General features: G+C 52.6%; 4 protein-coding genes across 4 annotated transcripts; 1 reads left to right on the forward strand and 3 right to left on the reverse strand.

Annotated features, from left to right (window-relative positions):
- Positions 1-74: 74 nt before the first annotated feature.
- On the forward strand, positions 75-1,979 carry CTHT_0014540 (uncharacterized protein; the record flags this gene model as incomplete). Its single annotated transcript, XM_006691904.1, has 1 exon — positions 75-1,979. One exon carries the CDS (start codon positions 75-77, stop codon positions 1,977-1,979), a length of 1,905 nt encoding a protein of 634 aa, XP_006691967.1.
- An 874-nt stretch (positions 1,980-2,853) lies between these two features.
- CTHT_0014550 (uncharacterized protein) lies at positions 2,854-4,674 on the reverse strand (the record flags this gene model as incomplete). The annotated part of the gene is made up of 3 exons (XM_006691905.1): positions 2,854-3,153; positions 3,229-4,067; positions 4,125-4,674. The coding sequence occupies 3 exons, from the start codon at positions 4,672-4,674 to the stop codon at positions 2,854-2,856; spliced, it is 1,689 nt and encodes a 562-aa protein (XP_006691968.1).
- Positions 4,675-7,096: 2,422 nt separating this feature from the next.
- CTHT_0014560 (uncharacterized protein) lies at positions 7,097-8,585 on the reverse strand (the record flags this gene model as incomplete). Its single annotated transcript, XM_006691906.1, has 5 exons — positions 7,097-7,717; positions 7,867-7,942; positions 8,004-8,108; positions 8,198-8,333; positions 8,570-8,585. The coding sequence occupies 5 exons, from the start codon at positions 8,583-8,585 to the stop codon at positions 7,097-7,099; spliced, it is 954 nt and encodes a 317-aa protein (XP_006691969.1).
- A 751-nt stretch (positions 8,586-9,336) lies between these two features.
- On the reverse strand, positions 9,337-19,716 carry CTHT_0014570 (uncharacterized protein; the record flags this gene model as incomplete). The annotated part of the gene is made up of 15 exons (XM_006691907.1): positions 9,337-11,578; positions 11,630-12,110; positions 12,169-12,640; positions 12,692-13,924; positions 13,985-14,193; positions 14,289-15,260; positions 15,321-15,436; positions 15,487-15,761; positions 15,819-16,023; positions 16,216-16,456; positions 16,520-17,123; positions 17,676-17,810; positions 17,868-18,394; positions 18,460-19,405; positions 19,483-19,716. 15 exons carry the CDS (start codon positions 19,714-19,716, stop codon positions 9,337-9,339), a joined length of 8,892 nt encoding a protein of 2,963 aa, XP_006691970.1.
- Between the last annotated feature and the right edge of the window lie 253 nt (positions 19,717-19,969).

Below are 19,969 nucleotides of genomic sequence, written 5' to 3' on the forward strand. Positions count from 1 at the left end.
CCTGCCCGCCTGCCATCCGAACGTCAAACCAACCCACGGTTGGGTAACTGATGCTGCGGCAACAAATCGAAACAATGACCGACAGGCCGTTTATACTCCAGGTTCCTCCCACGCAGCAACGCGGCCCCCAGAACATCGCCGAATTCGTCGCACGAATCAATCCCGATGCGTTTCGCGTCCTCAATGAAGCCGAACTCAGGCGCAAGGTCGAGGAAGAAAAGAATGGCGTCGGCCAGGATGAAGACGTTGACATGGAGAGCTCTCCCTCTGACAACGAGGGCGAGCCGGCCGATGCTAAGGACATCATCACCGCCAAGCACGAGATGCTGCGCGTCATAGATCAGACACGCCAGACCACCTTGTATGCCCTCGACTTCGTCTCCCTCTTGCTGTCCAAGGAGAATCCAGGCCAGGCCGTTACGACCTTTAGTCCCGGTCTGCGAGAACTAGTTGGCATCGGTACTCTTGGCGCTACCATGCTGGACGCCCCGACGCCGCTGACGCAGAGCCGAATTCCCGACAACAAGCTGGTCACCATCGGCAAGCGCTTGATGGACCTGAACAAGGCTGCCGACACCGCCCTTGCTGCCTCCAAGAGACTGCAGAAGGAGATCGCCGCCGAGACGAAATATTGGTCCGAGGTACTGGCTGTCAGAAACGATGGTTGGCAGACCTCGCGTATGCCGCGCGAGCCCCAAACCATGGGCGTCAAGTTCGGCTTCAACAATGCTGCCCCTGAATTTAAGGCTGTGAGCATTGCGCCCATGAGGCGCGCAGACAATGGCTCGGTGCTCCTGGACCGCAGCAGCATTGGACACAAATCGCAACGAATTCAGGTTCGCATCCTCGAGGACGGTCGTATCGTTGGCAGGTCGTCTTTGCCTTCACCTGTGTCTGCCGATGCCCCCTTGCAAGACCGCGTAAAGGAAATGCGAGATACCATCTTTGCCCAAGAGTTGTGGCATGAAATCAATCGGGAGGCACGTACATTACTCAACCAGGGCGTCCATCTGGAACCCTCGTCTATCACCTACACTATGGATGCCTCAACGACTGTCTCCATTAGGTTAGCGACCCTTGGCGAGGAAGAAGAAGGTTTGGACGAGCAGCAAGAAGGGCCACAAGACGTGATGGCCGAGTCGCTGAATATAGCCTTATCCTTACTCCTCAGCCATGCTCACCGGATGAACGAGCTACGCCGTTCCGAACCTGGCATAAACAAGGGTCCGCCTCGCACGTATCCCATCCTCCTACCTCTTATTTCCTATCACAAATACAACCAGTCCATACAAACATGTCTGCAGACTCTGTCAGCTCACATTAGCGTCCTTCGGTCTGCAAGCGTGGATTCTTCCATGACGGTGAAGGAGCCCCTGCTGAGTTCACCACCTGGTGCCCCTGCCGCCACATCCCTTTATACCATCCTTACCCGGCCACCAGCCGTTCAATTCGACATCACCATCACTCCCGACTCCCGGATCCGAATCCTTCTTAAGCCTACACAACTCACTGGTGCCGCATTCTCTATCTGCTGCCTACCCGCCCTACACCCAGGCGCACAAAACCCCCTTGCCACCACCTGTCCTCCCAGCACAGATGATTACGACAGCCTGACCCAGGTCGTCTCCTATCTCCAAGCCGCAATCCCCCGGGCCTTGGCAGCACATTACGAGGCCGTCTTGGTCGTTGAGGCCACCGTCAACGGCGGCATGCTCGGGGACCTTCCGCCGTCGCCGTCACGCTGGATGCCACTTATCGACGGCAAGGGAATTGTCGACCCGGAGACCATGCGCTTCGGCATCCGTTTCTCCTTCGGGCGCAATCCGGCCAAAGGTGGCCAACTGGAACTGGGCGCGCAGACCGACTACGTCGATGGCAGCCGAAAACGTGTGCGGCGCAACTGGATATGGCCCGGGGCTCAGAGCTCCCTGGACTCCGTTGCCAAGCATGTACTGGCGCGTGGACCGCCGGAGGAGTAAAATCTTCTTGCGTGATCCAATGATTCTACGTGTAAAGTCAGACCATATATATTGCCCGCTGCCTAAGACAGGAGGGCACTGGTCTGGTCACGACCGGTAGAAGGGAAGTGGGTCCCGCTTTGAGAAAAGGAAATCCGTCAGAATATAATGCCATTTGACATGATTTATGCTTGGGGGCAGCTGCATGTCCAGATCACATGACAGACGTCTCTGAAAAAATGGTTTGAATTTCTGAACCGTGACGGCACCATCGATGGAAGAGTTAAGACATCCAGAGAAGAACAGAAGCCTCTCACCAATTCATAGATGCTATAGAATAGGACTCGGGGCTAGCCACCACTTTCAAATGTCAAGGGTTTGTAATCGTCTGAAGAACCAATGCTTAGTAACGATGAGCGGTCGTAGGATAGGGTATATCCAACGCCAAACGCATCCTAACTACTACCTGTAGCCTCTTTAACTCTCCTTCATTCTCCTGAAAACATTAAATCATCCATGTTTCATACTTGGCTAAGACATCTAGCAACCATCATAAACATGATCATGTCATCATGTCATCATAGTCATCATCCTCGTAAACATCATCATCATCATAAATCAAAACCAAACAAAGCAGTGACAGCAAACTAAAGAAGGAGTCGTAGCAAAAAAAAGCCATAAACAAACAGATCCATGCTACATGCCTTCAACCTCTACACAGACTTGCAACAACCACAAATCCCCCCCAAAAAACGAGGGATATCCAAAAACTTTAGCAGGTCATGCTCATGCAAAAGCAAAAGATATCTCACTTTTTCCATCCAAACCATTCCATGCTACAAGTCCCTTCCCTCCTTCCCTTCCTTAACTCACAATGGTAGCCCTACTACCACCATTAATGCCGATACCCCCTCGACCTCGACCGGTGGCTATCATACACCACCTCGCGCTCGACGACACGCGAGTCGCCGTCGTCGTCATAGTCGACGGTCGATGACGCATAGCGGTACTTATGGTGATGGCGGCGACTATGACGGTCACGGCCGCGGTGGCGGTCCTCGTGGTCACGGTAGTAGTACAGGTCCCAGTCGTCGACGGGACGCCACTCGCCGCGCTCCCAGGCCAGCTCGCGGGCGCGCTGCTGGCGCTCGGCGCGGATACGGTCTGAGAGGTCGACCAGTTGGCAGACCTCATCCTGTTGGGGGGAATTAGTATTAGGTGTTTGGTTGGTTGGGGGGGGGGGAGGGGGACGAAGAAAAAGGGGACATACATAGCTTAGGTACTCCACGATGTAGTAGAACCAGTCGGTTTCCTCGTACTCATAGCCCAGCTGCTCAATTGCCTCGCGGCAGACCAGGTCCTTGGTGATCTCGGTCCAGGTCTCCGGCTGGCGCTTGGCGGGCGGGTTGGTGCTCGACGCGCGGACGATGCGACGGTCGGTGACCTTCTCAACCTCGAGCTCACGACGGTCGTCGTTCTTATCAAGGTTAATCGACACACTCACACGGCGATCGCGAGAACGGCTGCGAACCCGGCCACGCTCTCGCTCCGACACAGTCGTGGTCGTGGTGGTAGACGATACAATTGAGTCTTTGTCCTTCTCCTCGTCGCGGTCAGGGATCCAACGGGTTCTCCTCACACCGCTGTACTTGGACCAAGTGACCTCGGCCGAGGCACCGCCGGCGCCATCCATGCGAACGCGCTCGGTGCCCGGCGGCACGTCGATGATGGTCCAGTTGCGAGTGCTACCGCCAATAGCCTCGCCGGGGCGGCTGCGGGCACCGATACGGGAGGTGATTTCATACTCCTCATCAGAGGACGAGGATGAGTGATCGATGATAGGTGGAGCAGCAGAATGAGCACGGCGGCCGCCGGTGCGGGAGAGGCTACGACGACGCTCAATGTCGACATGCAAGTGCTTGCGATCAACCCGGACGGATGCATCGTCGTCGACCCGGATCACAGGGCGCTCAATGGAGCGGCCACGGACCCGGGAGCGAGAACGTGCGCGATGGATGCCGACCTCAGTCCCTCCCCGCGACGTGTGGATCTCAATCTCTGTGTCGCGATGCTCACGGAGAGGAGACGGGGGATGCGCAGGGACGATTCCTAGAAGATGTTTAGCACTGGAGCTATCGACGTCAAGCACGAACTTCTGCCACGTACCATGATCAATATCCCGATAGTGAGTGATGACTTGTCTCTCGATGATGGGGCCCTGGATGACTTGGGGAGTCGTGGGTCTAGGGGACGGGGGGGGATTCGGAGCACGCTCCTTCTCGACAATACGAATCCGTTCACGCTCAACAGGCGAGGGGGACCGCGAGTGCGAATCAATGAACCGGATCCTCTCTGGACCCGGGCCACGGCTGGACTCCCTCACAACCTGGCGGATGCGCACCTCCTCACGGCCGTCACGCCTCGACGGCGGCCGAGGGGGCGGGGTGACGCTCCTGGTGCGCTCGATGACCCGCTCATGTACCCGAACAGGAGTTGGAGACCGGCCTCGGACTGGTCGCTCGACGATCTCGCGCTCGCGCTCGCGGAGCACCAGCGGACCCTGCTCTGGGCGGCGATTCTCTTCGCGGAGGAAATAAGGCACCCGGTCCCGAGAGCGCGACCGCTCACGGATCTCGTACCGGCGCTCTTCGTACTCCCGGGCACGCCGGGGCTCACGGATGTAACCATACTCGTCGACTCTGCTTCTCGCAGACATGGCTTCTTTTTTTTTTTTTGATTTGCTTTTTTTTTGCTTCTGAGGGAGGGTTTTTGAGTGAGTTGTGGGGAGTTTTGGTTGTGCGAGCTGTGTTGGTTTGCTTGACCTGTCGGGAACAAGTGCTCAAGCGGGGCACGACGATCTGGGCTTTATCAAGCACCACAGGCAAAGAGGAACAGTCAAAGAGTCCTGATGCGGCTCGAAGACGGAAAGGGCCGACCCGAGAGCCGGTGAAGCTTGACCAAAATCCAACTGCCACGCGGTCGTGTGCTGATGGCTAGGGGATGTTGTGAGGCTTCTGGGCGATGCTTCCGTTTTTCTCTTTTCTATGACTCCGAAGCCGCCTCTTGCTCACAAGAAAAAGTTGGGCATAAAGTGGAAATTGAGTCCCGGAAGGCTGGGAACGGCGGACAGGCAGCAAGCGGACGGGCAGGCAAGCTGAAGGATCCCCGGCTGGTTGTTGGAGCCCTTGGGGGCTGTGAAGTCCACGAGCCAAGGCGGGGCAGGCAGGGTGACCTTTTGATGCACGAAGGCGGCTGCAGTGTGACTCGAAACCACCTTGGCACACCCAACCCTCTCGATTTCTCTGGTATCTCCTGATTCTCGGTTGTGCTCGGTAGTTCTGGTCGATTGCTGTGCGTATCCTAGACTCCTGGAGTCAAGATAGCTTCTTATTGAGCTGGAGCTGGGAGACGTGCTGGTATTAAGCCAGACGCGAGCGACGGGGACCCGTGGGACCACTCGAGACAACAAAGACAGGCGCCGCCTTTGCAACAGGAGCGCGCGGCATAATCAGGAGGAGCTTTGCACGACGCAGAGCCGCTGTTGGCCAGCTCTTAGCAGCCTAGCAGCTTGGCAAATACCGCCGGGCAAGCTCCTGAAGCAGCGCGCTTCCACCTCATGCTGCCGTAAACCTTCCATCCTCGGGGCTGATCTCAAGCGATGACTGGCCCGGCGATTGCTCTTCCTGGCCCCTCAGGACCCCCCCTCTGGCCTGGATACCCGCCCTCTCCCGGCCGGCGCAAGCGGTTTCAGGCCTGGGCAGCTGGCCTGGTCATGTTTACTCATGACGGCCGGTTGATGTGTTGATACCAGAGCTAAATCTGGACAATCACCTGCAGTGAGCTCGAACGTGAAACCAACACAACCAACGCTGTCCTTGATTCCGGAAGATGCGTCCATCTTGCATCTCACTACCTTCCTCGCGGCGATGATGACTGGGTAGCCTGCTCACCTGCCTGCGCCTCTCGATCGGCCCTAGACTAATTCTGGTTTAGCGCGGGGCTCTGGGCTGATGCCCTCACTCGGAGAACTTCACCGTTGGACAATATCGAACCCGCCGACGAAACTGGCGCCGAACCTACCTGGGGCCAGCAGGGCATAGCGGTGCCTCAGAGACACTCCGTAAGTGCATTGGAACTGTATGTTGGTTCAACACCAACTTTGTATAACAAAGCCACACTTTGGGCTCAGACTTTGTGCATTCTCTAGTGAGACACGTAGACATTGGGTTCGGTCAACATAATCTTTCATCGAGATTTCAAGACTTGAAATGGAGATGGTACATGTAGTGTAAAGTATTGGTGTTTCCTGGTCGATGGTCAATCAAGACAGAGCAAAAAGCCCGGCCAAGAGCCTCACCTTGACGCGGCGGCTGCCTTCCCCTCGAAAGCACGCTTACGGCTCCATTTCTTGCCTTAGCCTGACTCCACCGTAGCTTGGCTCATTGGTGAACCTCTTTTCCCGACCCACCGCGTATCACCGTTGTCTTCGGGCTCAGCCTCTCCCAAAAGTCTCATCCGCTTTCGATACTCTCTCACGGTGAAGAAAATGAAGTAGCCCACCCTCCCTCTCTCTTTTTTTTCTCCTTCCCTTTCTGTCTTTGTTTTTTTTGCTTCTTCTTATCGATTGCTACTTTTTTCTAATACCTCTCTGATCCATCCACTCATGCATACAGCTGGTGTCCAGCAGTGCCGTCTAGTTTGCTGGAGAAGTCAAGCTTTTGGGCTTGCGCAAGGTACCCCAAACCGTAGTGGCCAATATTTCAACGAGGCAGCGCATATATAGCGCTAGGATGAGGCAGGAATGATACAAATTCAGTGTATAGGATGATCGTCCTTATATCAAACAGATGCTCGACAGGCACCAGAGGTAGTCATTTTCTTAGCAAAAGAGGGGTAGCACAGAAGCAAAATGCATATAACCCCGGTTGAACATTGTGCAGTGAGCTCTCTTGGTCACCAGTTCCTCAGAAAATTACACACACCATGGTCCTGCAACACACCATGTAGCGGAAGATTATCAAGACAGACTTGCAGGCCATGCAATATTAAAGAATATCAACGAATCCTTCCATAGAAAGAATTAAGCCGTCCTGCGCCAGTTAGAACTGATCTGAAGGTAGGTCAGAGTCGAAGAAAACTCACGCCTTCTTGCCACGACCCTTCTTGGGGGCAGATGCAGGCTTCTCATTAGCCTGCACCTTGGGTTTGCGGGCCTTCTTGCCTTTCGGAGCTGGTTCCTCTACTTTCTCTTCGCTGGGTGTATCCTCGGGCTCTTGTTCCTTGGAGACATGCTCGGCTTCGGGCTCCGACTCAGGGGTTGGCTCTTTCTTCACCTTCTTGCTCCTGGAGCCCTTCTTCTTTGGCTCCTCAACCAGGGCCCCAAGCTCGGTCTTAATATTGTTGTGCTCCTCCTCCGCATCATGCTCCTCCTCTTTGATGGCCTTGGCACCACGCTTGCCCCTACCGGCCTTCTTGGGCTTCTTAGGCTCGGCATCGCCCTCATTCTGATCATCAACGTTCTCTTCCTTGACAGCAACTTTGGATCCGCGCTTCCCATTGGCAGCTTTCTTCGGCTTCTCTGCGACTTCCTCGGAAGCAGAAGCCGGGTCTTCCTTGACTTCGGCCTTCTTAACACCTTTCTTGGACTTTTTGGTGGGACGCTCCACATGTTCCTCCTCCTGTTCCTCCTCCTCATTGTCATCTGCCTTCCTCTTCCTCTTACGAATGCCCTTTTGACCAGGCTTATTCATCTCAGGGTCCTGAATATCTAGTCAGCATCTCGAAGCAAGACATTAAAGATAATCGGAGGGAAATGTAAGTGAGAAAAAAAAAAAAAGAAGGAAGCGGGATGAGAAGCGAAAGTCAAGAGCGGTGGCCGCGGATAGGTGAAGTTGACGGAACAACTTACTCCTTTAAAGTCCTCTGGATCGATGTGTCCCTGCCTGATGACGCGCTTCACCTTCTCCTGTACATCGGGGAAGTTCCTGATTGATGGTCAGCGTGATCTGGTCCAGTTACACGATGATATGTGAAAAGCAGACTTACTCAAGCTCCTCCCAGCCGTCAATTGCCTCCCAGTTGTACTCGCCGGGCTTATCGGTCGCGTACTTCTTCTGCATATTGACGACTTGCTCACCCGATACACATCCCCTGATGTGAATGTCAAGTCAGCCACATTGCCAACCAGGAGAATCACCCGTGACTGTTGCCACGAGGTTGCATGATTGAAAAATGAGTACCAATGGCGCCAATGCCAAGCTCCATGGTCCTGGACCTCAACCCAGGTCCCTAAACGGAGCTCTCCCTTGCAGATCTTGATTCCGGCTTCTTTGCAGACCTTGTCTCTGCAAAGGGCGCGGTTGTTGGGGCAGATTTCTAGATATAGTTAGCGATTGTGCTAAGTAGTTGAGGCAATAGAGGAAATCGAGGTTTTAAAAGACGAAAACACCGATGAGAAATGACTTGTCCGGCTTTTCTTTCCAGAAGGCTTCCATATCAGCAGTACTCAAACGGTGAGCATGAAGTTGGTTTGCAAGAGCTGGGTTGGAAGAGCGAATGATCGATATCAGAAAGCAAACAAGAGGGTATTTGCCACAAAAAAAAATACTTACCAATGCGGTACGACATGTTGACAGAGAGTCAATTGAAGTATCGTTAAGGAATTAAATTGTTAAATGCAGTTGTCAGGCGTTGAACGCTGTACTACGCAAATGGCGGTAGGCGCAGGTCGAAGGGAAGGGAAGAAAGAATGTGTGGCGCGACGCGTCGAACTGGTTTTCTATCGATTCACGCACGGCTTTAGGGGGGAGGGGGAGGTACTCGGAAGGCAAACTCCGGCGTATCGTAGCCTAAAATTGAAAGAAAATAAATACGTGAAGGAAATTACACGCTGCAAACAATCATGGAAAAAGTCAATGGTATTATACTGATAGATAGGAAGGTGCACCCTGTGGAAAAGAAGGTCGAAGGTTGGTGTTGAGCAGAAAAGGTAGTGCACTGGACTAGGACTTAGCGTTTTAGTGGGGCCACCACTCAGCAGCGGCCTCCTCAGGGCCCGAACAGCCCTGATTATAGAGGAACGACCCCCTCCATAGCAGCCAATTTTCTCTCTTCTACAGCCATTTGAACAAGACGATCTGACTAGAGTGCCAAATGGTACAAGATAGATATAGCAACCGATGCAATTCCACATGTAATTGTTGTTTTATTTACAGATAGAGATGCTTGAATCATAGTCCATACATTCCTATGCCAATTCGAAATACCACACAGTGTCAATAATAATCCTACGACCGAGCGACCAGTTCATCCCCGTCTCTCGTCATCCTAAGACCTAAACAACCCCTGAAACGCCCTAGCAGATACAGAGACAAAACATTTACAAAAACGGACACCATCCAATGTACATAGCGACCAAGTTCTTCGGGTTCGTCGCCTCCTTGATCAGCTCCTCAACCTGACCCTCCACGCCGAGAGGGATACTTTCGTCCGGCAGCAGACCGCGCACCTTGCGGCGGATAGTCTCAACCACGCTGTTGGGATCCATCCGAATAACGCCGCCATCGTGCTGGCGCCGCTTGGTCCTTTGCAGATCCAACGTTGGATCGTAGATGAAGGCCTCAAGAATGGTCATGAGCGTTTCCTCTTGCTGTCGCAGGATCCGAAGTGTCAGCTCGCTACAATGTCGGAAAGGGCCTTCATGCCTGTATATACCCATGGCCGCCTGCATGTTGTGTGTTAGACGGAAGGGTACACGCTCCGGCTGTGCAAATGTCTTGCCCTTGTCGAAGAGACAGTTGAAATCGACATGGAAGATGCCGCCGTTGCCCTCTTCCAGGAGCACGTTCTCCCCGTGCCGGTCACCCAGGCCCAGGATGGTGCCCACCATGGACATGACGGCGCACGAGCGCGTATACTTGAGCCGGGCAGCAAACCAGTCCGAGGGATTGGGGAACTGCTGAATGAACCACTCAGGAAGCACAGGTGGGAAGCTGGGAATGATGTCGTCTGTCCAGATGCGGATGTCCCCGGTCATCATTGAGTGACGCATCTTATTCGAGAGCTCTCCATAGTTAGGGGAGATGCCTCGCGCCCGGTAAAGAGCAAGCAGGATGTCGCGCAGTGGTTTGAGTCCGCTGACCCACTCAATAATGCCGCACTCCTCGTTCAGAGGGGTAACAGCGTAAGTGCGAATGTAGAGTTGCCGCCTACTTGCTTCAGCATCCCGCTTCAGAGACCTGTTGATCAGCCCGTTGAACTCCATCAAACGCTGGTCTGTTCGAAGATCGTCCTTGGGCTTGATCAACAACCCATATAGCTTCCCGTCAGACCCTCTGGCAGTGAGTTTGCGGGGTTTCGCCAGGGAGCCCAAGATTAACACCTCATCAAGGAAGGAATGGATTGTGATCACATCTCGAGAAAAGGCTTTGTGCTTCCTAACGTTGTCGGTGAGGGTCGGCAACGTGGCCACCAAACAAGCCTCAATTGGTACCACCAGAGGACACGGCGTACACTTGTGGTTGAAGTTCAGATCTTTTGTGATGCTTGCTGTGATGGTCTTGTTGCTCTGGAACTCTCCTGTGTTACACGCAACCAAAAGCTGTTCGGCCAGCTTCTCACCCATCCGAATCAGCTTGCTGAGGTCATAATCGGCACCTTCCACTCGCTTTGACAGAGAACGAGCGGCCTGCAGGATTTGCATACCCCGCGTTCGGCGCTCATGGGAATATCTCGTCGTCATGAGAGGGAACAGGCTCCAGAGAGCCTGCTGAGGATGAGCTTCGATCACCTTAAGAATCATCTGCTCCAAAACTTTGAACACCTCCTGGTTGGGGTGGGCAATTCGGGCCACAATCTGCGGAAGCGCCGTGTAGAAGATGTATGCCGGCATCTTCGGGATGTGCTTCAGGAAGTGCTTGTAGAGGTCCATGAGGATGTTCTTCCTGCGCTGGTGCAGCTCTCGCGTCACGGTGATCTTGCTTTCCGAAGTTCGTATGTTCTCAACCTGAGTACCCAGCTCGAGGAATAACGTGAGGATACGAGGTAGAGTCTGAGAGAGATACTTGGTTCCGAAATTGAGAGACCGCAAGTAATTCTCAATGACCAATTTCGCCATCTCCCCAGTAAGATACTCATCCGATTGATCATCCGGCTTGAGGGCCTTCTCTGATTCGAGTAGCTTCTTGTAGTGACGGCCAAGGTAATAGTGGCCTTTCTCCCAATGAGGATACGTCTTCGCTGCTTGTTGGTACTGAGACCGAAGAGCGCTAGCATGCGTCTGGCCCGTTGAATCAAGCCATTTGGCAAGCAGAAGATGTGCCCGTGCGGTCAAGAGACTCCGTTGGGTCTCCTGGCCCTTGCTCGAAGTGGGTGGAAGAGTAAGTGCAGAATTGTCCGTGATGAAAGAGTTCGTGGCGATGGCCGACTGCAGGATTTGAATGGCTTTACGATGGTGTCCATCTTTGTAGAGGAGCTTAGCATGCTCAATGGTAGCAGAACCATCGCCCAGCTGTTGAGCATGCAGCACTGCATTGAATGACTGGTGCATTGAACCAGCTTTCCGCGCGAGTTTGCCGCTAGCCAGCCATTGGGAAGAGATGTCCTCGTTTGAAAACCTGGGCCTGTGACAAGTCAGAGCAGAACACTGGTGCCCGAAACATAGAAAACCATACCTCATCAGCTCCATAGCGGCTCGGCGAATGCCAAGCAAGTACTGTTTGTCGCTGACATAGGCACCTAGTACCTCCAGCCGACGGTTCAGTGTGGCGAGGACTGCCTGCTGATCGCCATTTCCTTTGAGGTTCTCGTTTGCGATCAACTCTAGATCACTCAAGACATGACATTTCAGCATGGCATCATGGCATGCCCGGAGCGACGACGTTGCCGAATAGGTCATGGAGCCAGCCACCTTGTCACGTAACATCTGAATATGCTCCTTGAACTTCGCAACATCTCCGCTCTTCAGACAGAGCAAAGCTTGGCCGACGCCAAGGTTGAAAATCTCTGAGACGTCTCCCGCATTGTACAACCGCAAGTACTTTTCGAGAGTTTGCCACCTTCCTGTCGCCCAGGCAGCTTCAACAGCAAAAGGCGCAACCTTAGTCACGTTGCTCTCTGTAACATTCATTCCCTCTACGTAGTTTAGCAAGACGTCTGTCATATCTTGTTAGAAAGGCTACAATCCAAAAAGGAGTAATATGAAGTGACCAACCATGTTGCCCGGATTCTTTGAGACATGTAAGAAGATCTTGTTGGATGTCTGGATCATCAGGCGACTCGGCGAGCCGAATCTCATACCATGTCTGCGCGGCAGTCCAGCGGCCAGCCTTGCGATGGTTGAGAGCTTGCTGATCCAGCGTAATGCTTTGCAAAATTGCAGAAACTCCCTCAAGGCCGTCGGGATCGTCGATATTAGTATAAATGTTCTGCAACGACTGCAACATCCTGTCCCCCCTTTCATGTGTGAGGTGCTTCCCTCGGGCCTCGATATGCGGTTCCAGAAAAAACAGAGCTCGAGCATATTCATTACAGTCGATTGCTCGCTGTGACATCAGCTCAGGATCAAGAGAGCCGATGACCTCCTCAACACGTTTGATCCATGATTGGTCTCTGTCTGAGACTTTATGGTTCGACTTTTTGACTTGCAGCCATCTCCTCGAGTAATCAATAATGCGAAAGACGGCCTTCACTATCAGTTAGTAATGATACGAAGTAAACACAATTGGGCTTCATACCTGGTAGTAGAGTTTGGCGTCCTCCTTCTCAACATATGAGGCAGTTTCAGGGGGCTGGTGTTGGAGAATCGCCGTCAACTCAGCAGTAATCTTCTTTCTGAACGCATCTGTATGATCTTGTCCTACGATAACGTGCAGAACAACATAAGGCAATAAGAACTCTGTAACAACAAGGTCCTTGACTTTGATTAACCGACAGAGGGGCTCAAATAGGGCTTGGCTAAACGGATGCTGCCCGTTGCGGAGCAAATCGAGAACGAATGCCCTCACCCAGACGGCGTAAGGCTTTTCTGGCTTGAAGACAGGATATTCTATCGTCTGAGGAGGCATAGGCGCGACGACGAACCTTGAGGACAGGAACGGCGTCAGCACCTCACGCGTGTTATCCGAGAACGCGAGCCACTTCTTGTAGATCGCCGCGTGTATTTCGGATTTGGGATCCGCAGCAGCATATTTGAAATCGGTCCGTTCGAGAAGTTCTTGCATGGCATAGGAAAGAAAGCCAATGAACTTGGTGTCGGTTGTCGATAGGAACGCCTTGACCAACACGTTTTCAAGCATATAGGCGACGAAATCTGTGGTCTCTCGAGCATCCTCGAAATTGTGGACAACGACGAATTGTCTCTGTTCCCGCGTTGTTTCAACACGATTCGAGTCGAGGCAGCCGATCAGCCCCATGGCTTCAGCGCAAAGCCGAGGAATGTCCGTTTGCCAGCCATTATATTTGGCAGAGCAGTCAAGCAGGGAACGAACTAGCGCAGTCACAACTGTATCCGGCTGCTCGCTGATTGCTGATGTTTGGACGTAATCTTGGTGCTTTTGGAGAAAGGCGTTCAGCTCAACAAGCGCAAGCTCTACCACTCCTGGATTTTCATGCTTCAAGCGCTCGGCAAAGATGCCAAAGGCACCTCTGACATCTAAGGGTGGGCGCAGATTATCGAGTGCCGTACACAAATCGGAAAGCTCACTGATGTGTCTTAACGAAGGCAGCCTGTTCGCATACTTCTGCAAGAGAGCTTGGTGAGCTTCAAGAAGAGTCGATATTAGAGATTTGACCTTTTGCTTGGTAGCAAGGTCAAAAGTCTTCCAATACGATCCGATGATGAAGAACGTCGTCTCAAGCTGTGCTTCCACATCAGCCTCTTCCATGCAGGTAAGCATGGCTTCCCAACAGGAAAAGGCAGCAGACCGGAGATCATCCAACGCCATTGCAGAGAGCAGGCAGGCAGAGATCTGGGGATTCTGTCAGCTAAGAAACGAGAATCGAAGCACAAAGAACAGGTTAAATCGTACCTGTGGTCGGGCAATGCAGACATAAGTCTTGCATATGCGTATCATCTCTTCCATAGCCCCAAGACACCTCCTCTGTTCCGCCACTGGCGGATGTAGCTGCAAGGTGTCATTTATCACTTCGATCAGACGTTGTGCTAAACCAAGGGCGTGCTGCTGAAGATAGCGCCCAATTACTTGAGACTTTTTGGCTCGTTTGTCGTTCTGATCTCCTAACAGAAGGGTTGCCATGGTGGTCAGAGCAGCTTTGACCTACGCATTGTTAGTCCTTATTCCTCCGTTCAACATAGAAGGATGCGTTAGCTACTTGCCCTTGTTTTCCGATTCTCATTGGAATCAGCCGCGGCCTTGAACAACTCCAAAGCAATGGTTATAGGGTCTGTTCTTAGGAGCTCTACTAGCTCACTGTTGGCAATCTTCTCAGAAACATGTCCAAGTAAAGACATAGCATGGGTAGCAACATCGGGTGTATCCTGAATCAAAAGGAGGGCTAGGATCGAGGGGAGATTCCCTTGATCGAGACACGGCTGCCATTCTTCTTTCTCGCCACGAGCTTCGGCAATCTTTCGGATAACCTCGCGCTTTTTGGTAAGGACAAGCCAAGGAAGGGCATGCTTCTGCAATAACTCCAAAAGTTCCGGCACACTGAGTTGAAGCAGGTCGGCAACCATCCGTGCTGTCTGGGGCCTGGTCATTAGGTCCTTGACAACAGCAAAACCGAGGTTAGACCAGAAAGGCTCAAACAATTGTGATGGTGATTGGCCTCTAGATTCGGCAAGATTAATTATTTCGTTGAAGGCGAAGGATGACACTGTCAGATTCCGATGCCCCAAATATTCGACAAGTTTGAGGACAACCAGATTGAGCTCGTCATCGGCGACTACTCTGCCTACTTGTGCCCAAGCCATGATGCAGGTCTCATGAAGCCGAGGGGACTCCTTTTCAGAAAGAGATCGCAAGAAAGCCAAGACAGTGGTACGATTCCGCTTGATAACCTCCTTGTTGATCGTGGCCAAAGCGGGCTCCGTGATGAACACCGGAATGGCCCTGCCAGCGGCAATGCGAAGCTCTCGGATGGAGCTGTTCAGCGATTGCAGGCACCACTGACCAGGGTCGGACTTCTCAAGATCCCAAAAATCCTCGTCCGTTGAATGCCTTGCGATGCGTCGCAGGCAAATCATGGCATACACCCGAGGCTTTTTTGATTCAATGAATCTCGGGAGTTTAATTATCTTGCTGAACAGAGTGATGCCAAGATGCTTGACTTCCTGGTGTCGACCTGATGGTGCAGGAGACAAAATCAATTCATCGGAGCATGAAGGGCAATGGAAGTTCCCACCTGCGGACAGGCTCCTCTTCCTAAGTTCAAGGGTCTCATCGGCGACACAGGGGATCCGGGAGACGAGATCAATCAGATAGCATTGATCATCCTCGTTCAGCTGAGGGTATCGTTCCCTGGTAGTTGTTAGCTTCAGATTCAACAACTCTAAGAAGAAGAGACAAACATTATGTGAGATTCCAGAGCATCCACTTGACTGGAAGGATCAGCGCCCACCAACCGACACAGGCGGCCTGCTACGTCCAACATTAATGATGGTCCCTTATCGGATCTCTTGCGTTTGGCAGGCCGGAGCTCAAGCTGTTCCCGCGTCCGTCTAAGCGGCAGCTTCTGAACCTGCCGACGCAACTGAGTATCGATGAACTTGTCTGCTGCAATCTCCTCGCTGAGCTCCGGCGAAGTTGACCCAGCTACTGTGCGAACGAGAAGTTGAACAGACCTCTTGGCTATTTGTAAGACATTCTATACTTTGCAGATGGCAAGCGACTTGGAACTTACCCAAACATCAGTGCTCGCACCCAAAGCAGGGTTGTCGGCAGTAAGTCGTTGTGCCAGTGGAAGTAGCACAGAGGTCACGAGCCTTGCCGTAGGTTCATGGTTGGTAGAGGCTTTTGCCAAATGAGCGAGAGCTAAACAGAAGACACGCCTCAAAGATGCACCGTCTTCATCTTCAGCCGCCAGGTAGCCTGAAGCCTGGCAGAAACTGGCACACACCAATACCAGCGATGTATTGGCTTTGTGGCTCAAAACTCCTTCTACTCTCCGACAATTACTATAGGCCTCAGCCAAATCGAGAGGGATTTGAATCATGGGTGCCAATCCAATCCCTAACGGCATGGGCCAGGCAGCTAAGAGAGAGCTCAGGGATTGCAAGGAATCTAAAAGAGAAGCTAACTGTTGATCATGAGGGGAAATTTGCTGAACTTCGTGTGTCCTTGAGATGGACACGTCAGCAATGATGGTAGCGAGGGTAACCGCATGTCGTAGAGCATGTTCACCGTCGGGAATAGTGAAGGTGCAAGTGTGTGGTGCACTGCCATTCCAGGTCTCAAAAAAAACGTTGGGAGGAAGGGTGATCGCAGAAGGGCCGTGTTGCAAGTTTGTCATATCCGAAGACTTATAGCGAGCGAGAATGGCTAGATACAGCGTATACGTTAGCGCAACTTCGATATGACGTCATGTAAACAAGGCCTACATACCTCCTAGGTTTGTCCTAAGGTAAATCAACAGCAACGGAGCCAAGTCCCATAGCTTCTCATTCCCCATGGCTAACTTCAAGACTTCGCAACAAAAATTCTTTATCTCTGTTGAGAGAGAGATGAATCTCCGATGTCCTAGAACTCGGAGCACCTTAGGCAAGATCCAAACCCACAGCGGCTCCTGTCCGCGGTGGATGAAAGTCCTCCCATCGGTGGTACATTTCAATACCGCGGGCGTCTCTTGAATTGTGACCTTGAGGAAATTTATGGCGCGGGATGTCTCGCTGCAAAGACGCTCACGATCGGCGAACGCATCGTCCAACTTCAGGTTATCGAGCAGGACACTGCCACAAACATAGACGAGCAAGTGGTTATGTTCAAGACGCTGCTCAGGAGTCTTCAAACAGCTTGGGTCATTCTTGACTTTTTCGATGGCAGCAAACAAGCGCTTCAGTTCGCTAGTCTCGTCGGGTCGTGTGAGCCTGGTGCTTGAAGTCGAGATGTTCTCCACGAGCTGCGCAGCAAGTGTCGAGGGTGGAGGGGCAGCAGAAGGGAGAGGCCCGCCTGCAGGACCTGCTGAGTCAGCATACGAGTGCTGACCCGGCTGAGCAGGGTTTGTGAGAGCATCGGATGCCATTGGGAACTGGCATGGCGCCGTAGCTGGCGAATGCAGTCGGTGGTAAAAGAAGGGAAGTATACGTAATTCCTCAGCTGCATGGGCGACGCGCTAATGACCGCGGGGCCTTCAACGCAGCTTCACGTAAACACGTGACGCGCCATCTTGAAAAATCAACCCTATCCCTGAGACCCTGACTCTGGTCTCAAGGGTTTTACGGTCTGTCCTACGCTCCCCTCCATCAGCAGACTCGAGGATGGGCTGATTGCAAGCTGACACCGACACGCCGGCCCAGTAGTTCAAAAAGACAAGATTATTAAAGTAATCACTATTCAGGAGAGCTTGTTACTGGATCAGCAAAGCTGAAAAATTCCATATATTATCTAGTATTCCAACCTTGCCGCACATGGATTATCTTAAGTTGAGCAGTCACGCACTACTCAGGAGTTTATCAACTGCCCACTTGACAGAAAAATTCCTCAGATCTGAATAGTGCTGCCCAACACCGACGAATAATATAGGAACGTTTGTTGCATGTACAATGCTGACCAAAGTTCCAACCATATCGCCTACAGTGTCGCACTTGGAAATGATAAAGCCATCTAGTGAACGGCCGGCGCCAAACGCGGCGTTGAAGTTCCTTGCCTGTGCCACGGAGTCTGTGCCCACAAGAGCCTGCTTCAGGTCAGTAACATATCTCTCATAGAGAACGTAATAACAAGCATAACTTACCTCACCAACCATCAAGATCTTGTCGGGCTTTGCAAGCTTGGTAAACTTCTCGAGTGACGACATCAGCCGTTGGTCATTGTGTCTACGACCAGCCGTGTCGATCAACACCACGTCAAACCCTTCCTGGGCGGCGAACACAACGGCGTCCTTGGCGACGGCCGCAGCATCCTTGCCATAACCCTTCTGGTACAGCTCGACCCTGCCACCCTCGCGGGCCGTCAACTCCTTGAGGTTGCGTACATGCACAGCCAGCTGCTCGACCGCACCGGACCGGAAAGTGTCAGCCGCGGCAATGAGAACTTTATACTGGTTCTGCAGCAGGAAAAAGCAAATCTTGGACAGGTTAGTTGATTTTCCCACGCCATTAACGCCTACAATGGAGATGACATAGGGCCGCCGCTGGCGACCCGAAGTGGGCGGGGGAGATGTGACCGAGTCGATCTCGCGAAGGAGATCGATGGAAGAGGTTGGCGTCAACATCTTAGTGAGAGATGCCTCCATGGCCTTCTGGACCGTTCTGCTGATGCCTGCGCGCAATGGTGTTAGTGACTGTGCCATTATGGTAGAGCATGATCTTTCGGAGTCGACCTACTCTCAAAGCTTCCGGTCTTGACACCGATCAGCTCTTTCTCAACGCTCTCGCAAAGACGCACCGCGGCTTCACGGGCAACGTTCTTTTTAAGAAGATGCTCTTCCATCCCCTTCATAGCCTTTTCCAAATCCTGCTTCGTCAAGACCTTCCCACCAACAAAATTCCTGAAAAGGCCACCAATAGCGTTCAAACTGGAGCCAACAATGCCACTCGAAGCTTCGGAGCTTGTTTCAGCATTCTTCTTGGCTTCCGCGTCTGCCAAAATAGAGTGGACCTCGTCTCCCAGATCCTTGAGCACAAACTTCCCCTTAGTTCTCGAACCCATGGTTGAAGCATCCACTCTCTCGATGCTAATTGCCCTCCCACTGGCCTCAGCCTCACTGTCGCTCGTCAAGGCAGGCGCTGAGTAGTCAAGTTGAACATCCGATCCGTCATCTTCAATGGCCAACCCATCTGCATCCCACTTCCTGCCGCGCTTGACAAGTTTGCCCTGTTTGCCTTTCCGCGACGGGGCCTCATCGCCAGAAGAAGCAGGCGCCGAGTTACTGTTCTGAAGCTTTCGGGCCCTTCTTGACAACTTGCCCCCGGGACCTGGTCTCGGCACGACTAGGTGGCTTGTGCTGGAAGTGGTAGGGCGCGAATGGTTTTGGGAGATTGACTCAATAGGAGCCTTCTGCTCAGATTTTCCCGCTGGTGATGGAACAAAAGGCTGCTCTTCTTCATCTGCGGAGTGTGCCTCAATCTTGGGTACGCGCGCATCAACCCTAGAACCCGTCTGCTCAAGCTCCTGCAGCTGCTGGTCAAAATACTTGTCAAAGTTGATGCATTCGATAATCGTGGTATTAGGCCTCTTAAATTGTTCGCTGTATAGGCTGACGAAAATGGCCCGGATATTGTCGACAAGTTTGTCAACCCATGGAAGATGTAGTAAAGAACGATAGACAGCCTGCGACCAGGATAGTCAGCACCTTGTATGCCATACATCCTGTGGGACATCTTATCTCCTAAGTGCAGGACACTTACAACGAAGATGATACCCAATTCCTTCACGAATGTCCACCGTAGACTGTGCTGGTCGTGCTTGTATGGAGGGTTGGAGGCTGCAGAGCCGCCATTTTTGGAGCCCGCCACCGCGCTCTTCTCTTCAATGAAGACATCCGTAATAAAATCATTGACGACCGACGGGTTCACGGGTGCATAGGTCCTGGACCAGAGAACCACACCCGAGGTGGTTAAAATCTCAAATGCATCCAACATTTCGGACTGGCGATCAAGCACAGACGTCGACCTTGTGCGATTTGATGTGGGAAGCTGGAAATAGGCTGCGCGATCCCTCAAAGCTGCCACTTGGTCAACTCTTGGATCCTCTTTCTAAGGGTCGTCGCGGCGCCACTGACACGGCGCGGCCTCATAGTTTATCGACAAGATTTCAGGTCGTGATTGGAGGATCAGTGTGCTGCGTCATTAGTAGTCCCGCTCAGCCTGCTCTGCCAAGACCGGGAGGCTCCAG

Source organism: Thermochaetoides thermophila, assembly GCF_000221225.1.
Source record: "Thermochaetoides thermophila DSM 1495 unplaced genomic scaffold scf7180000011814, whole genome shotgun sequence".
NCBI lineage: Eukaryota > Fungi > Ascomycota > Sordariomycetes > Sordariales > Chaetomiaceae > Thermochaetoides > Thermochaetoides thermophila.